The sequence below is a fragment of the Juglans regia genome, chromosome 7, assembly GCF_001411555.2.
Source record: "Juglans regia cultivar Chandler chromosome 7, Walnut 2.0, whole genome shotgun sequence".
Taxonomy (NCBI): Eukaryota; Viridiplantae; Streptophyta; class Magnoliopsida; order Fagales; family Juglandaceae; genus Juglans; species Juglans regia.
In genome coordinates, this window is record NC_049907.1 from 18,278,263 (window position 1) to 18,287,553 (window position 9,291).

The 9,291-nt window shown below is 38.2% G+C and overlaps 1 protein-coding gene across 1 annotated transcript; it reads right to left on the bottom strand.

The window, feature by feature from the left end:
- On the bottom strand, positions 1–5,731 carry LOC109005675 (probable pectate lyase 8). The gene is made up of 7 exons (XM_018984704.2): positions 5,495–5,731; positions 4,837–4,893; positions 3,825–3,899; positions 1,529–2,171; positions 1,319–1,422; positions 889–1,027; positions 1–802 (listed from the first exon to the last, which is right to left on the bottom strand). The coding sequence occupies exons 1-7, from the start codon at positions 5,599–5,601 to the stop codon at positions 581–583; spliced, it is 1,347 nt and encodes a 448-aa protein (XP_018840249.1). The 5' UTR covers positions 5,602–5,731; the 3' UTR covers positions 1–580.
- Positions 5,732–9,291: the final 3,560 nt, after the last annotated feature.

Below are 9,291 nucleotides of genomic sequence, written 5' to 3' on the forward strand. Positions count from 1 at the left end.
TCATCTGTAACAAAAGTCTTTTGGTAATTCCAGTTTGACATTCATACTTTTTGCTCGTATTACTAGACAAAAAAAAAAAAAACACATCGAGAAAAGAAAAAAAATAGCAAAGTACAAAAAAAAAAAAAAAAAAGACACGAAGAGTAACTCAAAGCATTCAAAGAATGCTATAAACCCAAGAGACAACAGTTTGTGGGGGGACCAAGATTGACACAGATGGGAGGACCAATGGTGGTTAGAAGGCTGAGAGGGGCAAGAAAGAAAACAAATAAGAACAACGCTTCTGCACCAGCTCCTAAAAATAGGGTTTCTTTCATCAAGTTGAAGCAGGCCGAGGTTGAGAAGTAACAGAGGGATCAACAAACTGGAATGTGGGACAAGGTTGCAACAATATAATGACATGTGTAAAAAATGTACACTTGTCAAAATATGTGAAACAGGGAGATGATGAAACAATGGATGTAATGTGGATATTGGATTCTTGCTGTAATATAGTAATATTGAAAAATCAAACGAAGAGGCCGATGACTCTCTAGTGGCCTGTTCTTCGGCCAATTTAATTGACTTGGGATGGATGACACTAGCACTGGTGGCCTCTGCGGCAGCCAAGTGGACCGGCACCAGATGTTATAGAGCCGACCATAGAAGAGGACTTGGCACCCAAGCTTGAGGCCTTGGCATAGCTGGCTGAAGCTCCAGCTCCTGATGGAGTGAAATAGGCACCATTCAACAACAAATCCCCTTCTGATCTCCAATTCCAGTTCTTCCACTTGGTTTGAGCTGTCTCCACCCTCTTTGTCACCTGCCCAAGGCAATGTGTCGTTCACAATCAATGAATTTAAGTATGTGATTTAGCCTCATTTTAATGACGAAAGCCCTTGAACATACCTCTTTTGCAAAGGGATTGGTTGGTGCAGCATATCTGTTACCCTGGCTATTGATGGTGGGTTCAGCACTTCCACCAATGGCATACATCTCCCAGTGAGTGTAGTCATTGTTCACAACATGGAAGTATCCGTGTCTACACCTGGAGTAATAATATATTGGAATCTTGTCAGATTAATCAAAAGCATTATAGAAAATTAGCCAAAACAACATGAACAAAGTCTTCTTTTATTTCTTCTTAAATAAATTCTCAGCAAGATATTCTTGTTCCAGCCGGCAACCACAAGGCAAAATCGTGTTTTGAACAAAACTTTTTATCATAATAAAGAGTGAAAGATGCATGTATCAGCAGGATAGACAGAAGTAAATAGGCAGAAATAAAGAAAGAGAAAACAGAATGCATTTAATATGAAAAATAAAAGTAACATAGTACCTTGGCATTCTCTGGATAAGTCCCTCTCCAAAATGGTTGTAGGCAATGGTCACTTGCATCTGCGTGTCTTTCGTGTAAGAGTCGCTATGGCCCAACAGCATCACCTGTTTTTTTTTTTTTTTTTTCCGAAACATAATTAACAATGTCAGTCTTCCAATTACAGAAGCACATTTTAACAATATAGTCAAGGAGAAATGCAATCAAACACACCTCATTGTGGTGGGTAAAGTGGTTGTTGGAAATGGTAATTGCAGTTGAGCCCATGACAGCGTCAACAAGGCCATCGGCACAATTGGAGAGGGAATTGTGATCAACCCATACGTGACTCGAGCCAAAAATGGAAATGGCATCGCCATCAGCCATTGTCCTCCACCCAAAGTGACTTGGGGAGCTCCTCACCATGGCATTGCCAGTTGGCTTGCAGTCATGGATGTGCAGACCATGAATGATAACATTAGTAATATACTGGATCGTGATGCATCCTCCATTAGCAATGTGGACATTGACCCCACGGGCATCAATGGTCTTGAAGCTGTTCATTATGAGCTCCTGCTTCAATTTTATAACCATGTCACGCTTGAACACAATCCAGAGAGGCTTGTCCTGGATAACAGCATGGCGCAAAGTGCCAGGCTTGGGGTTGACAGGGTCATTGTCGCTGGAGTCGGTGACCACATAGAAGCGGCCATCACGGCCACCAATCGCATTTCTTCCAAATCCAATGCCACAGTCTGCAAGGCGCTTGCGGTTACGATGCCAGTTGGGGTCACAGCGCCAGCAGTCATCAATGGGATTGCCGGTTCCGCATGAGAAGAAGCCCAGCTTCCTTCTCTCAGTGCTATTGCGGATGCTCCTGTCATATCAAACACACTGACTTAATTCCCACCATTAATGTTCCAGAAGCAGTTCAACCATCGTTTAAGACAAATGATATATGCAAAACTGCATCTTATTCAATATGTTAACAACTGTCTCAGGCGAAAGATGCTTCGGAAATTCAACTATTTGTTCATGTTTATTGTTTTCAATACTATTCTGTAACACAATTATTAGTGTGAAAAGACTGGGAGTTCCTCTGTAGTGTGTCGGTGGTGTTAATTTTCCTCCTCTGCCTCTTTCCTCCTATTAATTTGGGTTACACCTACCAAAATCTGAGCTTTGAACAGGCAACATACAAAGACAAAATAAAAATAAAATTTTTCCAATGATCACAATTGGGTCATTTTCAATATAGTAGAGTAACTGAGCTTTTCTACCCACTCATGTTTGGCATTATGTTCTGCAGAAATAAATATTCAACCACAACTGAAGACAATAATTATAATAAACTTGGAAGGATGCTCTAATATCAACAGGTTTCTGTCGATATCATCTTTTGACATGGAGCCACCCATTTTTGTAAGAGCTTGTATCATCTTTGTTAGCTACTAGTTTTACAACAAACATATTCCTTATCCACACGTACGTAGAATATTATAAAGCAACTTTCCAATCAGATTACACACCGACATGATTAAAAAGCCTATTGATTTTTAAACAGTTGCCTATATGGAGTAGAACTAGAAGTAGATGTATGAGCATTCACATCCTCTCTTCCTAAATATGTTTGCTCTCCTAGTGCTTGAAAAGGTACAATCCTTCTTTGCCGACGATGTTGAATGCACAAGAGTATTAGAAAGCAGTCCTATCCATTTCGTATTAGAATGATCACTTTCTCTTCCGGTAAATAGTTTATGGGTAAATCAGGGCTGTGATAATGTGTTATTATTAATAAAAATGAATTATTTAACAAAAAAAGTAGTTTTTGTTTACATGACTAACAAAATATTTTTTTAAAAAAGGCTGCCCCATATTAAAAAAGTACCTCATTAAAGAAAAAAAATAAAAAGGAAATAGCCGGATGCTAATACTCTTATGCATCCAACCGCGTATGCACAGAAGCATCGTACCTTTGCAAGTACTAGACGAGCAAGAAATAATGGGATAGGGAAAGAGACAGAGTGAGGGGACTGTATCTAATGTACGAGAGATACGGATCTCATATCACCAAGGGCATGTGAGTGTGGGAAAGAACATGACACGTTAAGACAAAAGACTTGTAGCAGATCAAAAAGGAAAGGAAAACGTTGGTGGGCTTATTCCTCTCTTTGTGGGTAGCCTCACTGTGGAAAAATTAAAAACAAAATTAAAGATCTCAACGGCACAAAATGCAAATTATAATTAATCAAACTCATACAAAAAGAAAAACTAGTTAATGTGTTGGTAATTCTCATTAACTACTAAGAAATGTGCTGCGACCAAACACTTTCCAGAAAATAGCAAATGGGTAGTAGGTATTGGAAAAATGTTATTTATGTCTTGTATCTAAGGTAATTAGAATATGATTTTAATAAGGCATGATGAATAAGAGCTGCCCTGCGTTGAACTTTTTAGACGTGAATAAAAGAGATTAAAAAAAATGGTGAAAAATAATAAAGGAGAGAGAGAGAGAGAGAGAGGGGCCCACATGTCGACCATGGAAGCAATCTCGTCTGGATTATCCACTGCATGCTCGTTGAGTCCCTCCACCTCTATGTCCGAACTGGAATAGCCAACCGACACACACACCCAAAAAAATAAACAAATAAACATTAATTAATAATTACTATAACAAACAAGGTACAAAAACGTACAAAGTAATTTACTACAAGGGGTATATTATCTACGTGGGAAAATTAGAAAATGACACGTGTGTAGAGTAGTGGTAGATAGAATGGGAATTGGACAAGGCTACATCAAGTACAGTTGGGGGCAGAGAGCTAGCTGGTATTAGTGTTGGTGCGCAATGCTCGAGGTCATTTACTCACCCCCCCCCCCCCTCCCAAAATAATAAAAAAAACAAAACAGAGAGCAACGGCGAGCCAGTCGTCGGCGGCGAAGACAAAAATCCTAACAAAAAAGAATTTTATCATGTATAAATAAGTTTATGTACCTATCTATATATTATTATTATTATTTTTATATTTTAAATTTAAATTAATATTATTTTAGATTTATTTTTTGACTAATTATATTAGATAAGTACGTATATTAATGTATAAAATTGCTTATAATTAAAATTTTTTAATAAAAAATACGATTCGTTTCATAATTTCATTAATAAATACACTGGAATTTAAGTGATTGTGTGAGGGTAAATATGGGAATGTGTGGATAGAGAGTTTGAGTGTTCTCTCTTCCCACAATCCGTTATTACAGGGAAGGTATCCAAAGAAAAACTTAACGGAATAAACGATCCAGATCTAGGGATCTGGATCTCAACGGCTGAGATTGTTATCTTAAGGTTGGACACGACTGTAACGTGAGAATTTATCCAACGGTCTAAAACACAACACACTGCACAAAAGCAACGGCTCAGCTCAGCAGTGATGTTAACGTTGGGCTGGGCAGTTTGTTCTTTGTTTGGTAGCTTAGCCACTAACAGTTTTTTGAGAGATTTATATATATATATATATATATATATATATATTGTCACTGACCTCGCCACCATTGACGAGTTGTTGCTTGAGCTCTGCAATTGTTCTGTCCCTCCATTGCTGTAAAAAACGAAGGAAAGAAAAGTCAATATCTGAGCCTAAAAGTATCATGAAGGGTTAATTTGTACGGGCCGTGAGTTTAGAGGAGACGCCATTACGCCTAATCTAGCAGAGGCTTTAATAGGAGTCTCCTAAAATTAATGTGACATTTTTGTAGGGGAAGGTTAGGTGGGCCTAAGAGATAAGATCAAGAAATGCGGAGAAAAAAGTGTACAATGAAAGCTTGGGGGATGAAAGAGCATTAGTACTTAATGGAGTCCGCAAAGGCGGTCAATGAGGAGCAGTGTAAACGTACATTTAACGTGAGCTTTATTAGATTTTTAGTTTGTTCCAATTATTTCACAAAAAGATGAGAAAAACCACGTAATGTAATGTGCTAAAGCGCCAGAACCCGAAAACACAGAAACATCCCGAATCCGAAGGAATGGCCGGAAATGTGATGCACAAAATCGAAACAGAGGAAAATCTCGCTCTGCTTCTCACAAGTCACAATGTACTCTACAAAACTTCACACACACACACACAGAGGAAGGAGGGAGAGAGAGAGAGAGAGAGGGAGAGAGAGAGAGTGGTGGTGAAGTTGGAAGGGAGGGAAAATCACCTGGTTTCTGGGATCTGGTCAGTCCTTACCGTCGTCATTGCCCCAACGAACAACATCATTACCAGCACCAGTGAGCATAGCCCGACACATTTCCTGGACGCGGCCATTGTCTCTCCCTCTCTCTATCTCTCCGTGTCTCTGGGGATATGTGTAGTAGAGGGAAGAGACCGACACGAATACCGAGGAGAAGTTACAGAGGAAAGCAGAAGAGAAGAGGAAGAAGAACAAGTATGGGAGAGAGTCAGAAAGGCATCCTCAAGAACACGGCTTTTATAGGCCGATAAAGCTAAGAGACCAGCACCAAAACCAAACAAACGAAAAGAAACGTTTCCCTACCGTTAACTAACTGTTTATTTTTTCTTATAATTAAATCATTTTCGGTTTGACTGGTTGTACGTAGTAACGACGTTAAGTAACTCAGCGATATTGACCCTGGTTAGGTTCAATACAACCAACTCCCTACACAAAACGAACCCAACCCAACCCAACCCAGGGGGCTCCACTTCTTCTACCAATCAATTAACCCTAACGGCACTTTTAACCACCATCCCTAACTGCCACTAACCGTTTTACACTTATCGAACGAGCGACACGCCACCCTTTCCCACTACTGTTGATGTCCGTGCTTCTTCTGAGCGTCTAACAGACTTTTTAACAGTTGTTAACCGTAGCTTTGGAGTGACACGTAAGCTGTTGGTAGGATCGGAGGGGGCAAAGTGAGGAGTACGGACGGCAGATGTGACGGTCTTTCTTGCTGATTTTGCGGTGATGAAAAATAATTAAAATTGAAAATTATTAATTCTATTTCTATTTATTATTATTTTTTTGTTGGAAAATTTAATAATTTGTTTAATATTTATTATGAAGTGTTGCGTAGACGGACATGTCATTCCCAGGCGGCAATCACGGCCTCTGCGTCCTTTGAAGTCATTTGACTCACCCAACATATATGCTTCAACCATGGGATTAATAATGCTTACAGGCTGTTTTTATTAATTTCTCTTTATTTTCTTTTTTATTATTTTTATTTTGGCAACCTAATTTAGTTTTTCTAGGATTGAAAAACTGTCCATTCGGTTTAATTAGTTTGAAGTATATATGGAAGTACTGATCGGAATGTACTGACGACTTTAGAGGACGTCGGCGATGGAATTCAGTCGGAAATGATCTATAAAATATATATGCAAAATTATATATATTCAAATTAATTTGTTGGAGAATTAAAAGCAATTAAATTGGGGTTGGAAGATAAAAAGGCGTAAATTTAATTAGGTAAAATTAAAGTAGTTACTGGCCGTCCGTCTAATTAAATCAGGAAATTAGGAAAGAGATCTATCATGATGATCAGATCAGTTGGTATATATGGATCGAAGTTGGGAAATTTGTACGGATTGAGGTCCGTCCAACAAAGTGCATATTGGAATAAGATAGAACAACATCGTTGATAGCTACCCAATTATATTAATTAAGATTCTAATTAATTAGTTTGATATTTGATTTTATATATATAACTCTTCATATATACTAAATCTTCATGATGTTATTCTAAATCATACTTAGGTGCCACGTACGTACATATTTAAAATGGTTTGATCTTCTATCAACTACTTTAAATGCATGACATTAATCAATAGTACTTAAGATTTGCCAATATGATTAATCATTGGTTCTAATTTGAAACTAGCTTAATTATAATAGGGTACATAAACGAAATAGGCTCAAAGAGTCGAGCCAAGTAAACTAGCTAGCCGAAGTATCAGTGTGTCCATGCAGGTAGTTTCCTAGCCGAATTAAGGATCAGTGTGTCCATGCAGGTAGTTTCCCAATCACTTGGCACGACAGAACGTACTACTATACCAATGATCCTATATATGCCTCACGTCCCGTTTGTAAAAAATGAAGTTTCGATATGTATATACACATTCAATATGTATTTATTCCCTTGAGCTAACAAATGAGCTTTCTCATGTCCTTATAGCTTTTTTTTTTTTGTGTTTAGATGATTTAATCATTAGAGCATTGAGATCACTCCGACTAATGTTAGATACAATCCTAGATCAATGTGTAAGCAGCTAACCCTGCACACTCTATTTGAAAACAAAAATTAGGTCTATTATTAAAAAAATAATTTTTTTTCATGTGCATGCCAAATTTATCCATTTTTTTCAAAAGGAACCCGTGAAACTTGCACACTCTAGAATTGTAAATTGTAAGAGGTTCCCCCCAATCTATCTTAGTGGGCCTGAGCATGGTAATTGAGGTAGTAAAAAATGAAGGTCAAGCTCAGAACAAGTAGACTCTTCGGCCCGACCCACGGGTAGACTCCCATAGACGCAACCACCATGAGGAAGCGTACTGCAGGGGATGGGGCTCGGTGTCTTGGAGGTTCCTCGAACAATGTCTAGCCCTTGAGTACCTATCCACATAAATTGTCAAGAAGTAAGGGAGACCCTCGATCCTCTGACAAGAAGACATTGATGAACCACCAAGGATATCAGCACGGTAAGGCAAATCGGGAAATCATGCCGCATTAAGAACACCACTACTCGAGCTATACACCATATTAATGACACCGTCGCAGAGGCACGCCGCATTGAATGACTCTAACAAAAAGACTAATAAAAAGACACAGACTCCACAAGGGCAGACATGATATGTCCCCTCCAGACTCCCGATATATATAGCAATTTCCAGGTATGAGAAAAGCTCTCGAATCTCTATGCTCTCTAATCATTTACAAACTTTCAAGATACTTTATTGACTTTGGCATCGGAAATTCCTCGGTCTCAGGCCGCCATCTCCTAGCTGCGTTCTACTTTGTTTTCACAGGCCCAATTTTGAATATCTAAGTTGCTGGAACCTTGCCCAAAGGTGTACGAAACACGACGTTAACATAAATATTATTTCTCTTAAGACCCACACAAATCCCACTGAAGTTATCTTTTGTTTTCTCTTTAGAACACAATTAAACACGTCAACATTCTTCAACTATTTATGATTTATGAATCCGGTCGATTGAATCAGCAAAACCAATCATATGATGGGTGATCACATGATTCCATATATATATATATGTATATATATATATATATCCTTTAATGTAGTGAGAGTTGCATATAATAGAGTACTTGCACCGCACGGGATAGGCACTATATATATCCACCTCAACATGCATTACATTACCTCTGCATCTTGGCTCTTTCCTTTCCTTTAATGTACTCGTGAGAGTTAATTTTTTTTTTTTTTTTTTTTAAAAAAAAAGTGTAATTAATGACCATATATAATATTCATTTGGAATTTTCCAATTCTCCACCATAACTCCTTAAGCTCTTCCAAAAACAACTATGTCTTGCCCTCACACACACACACACACATATATCTATATATATACCACGTACGTTTTTGGTAATAGAACATGAAAATTAACGCGGGAAAAGAAACGCAAATGGTAAAGTTTTTTCCTTAGATTTTTCACAATTAATAATGCACAAAAAAGAAATGGGTAATTTCTAGAATTTTCAGGTTTCGAGCTGATCATGATCTTCATGAGTACTATTTAATTGGTATTTCCTTTTTTCATGGGCACTATAATGTTGCCTGCATGCAACAACCAAGTGGCATCCATCATGGCAATTCTCTCACGCCTACACAAAAGCCTCCTTTCCCTCCTATTTACGGTTCTACGTACCCTCATCATCGTGTACAAAAAGGTACACACAAACATTATGATCTACTTAAAAAAATTAAACCCGCCCCAAGGAGTACCATTGATTATATGTGTGGACCAAACTAGCTAG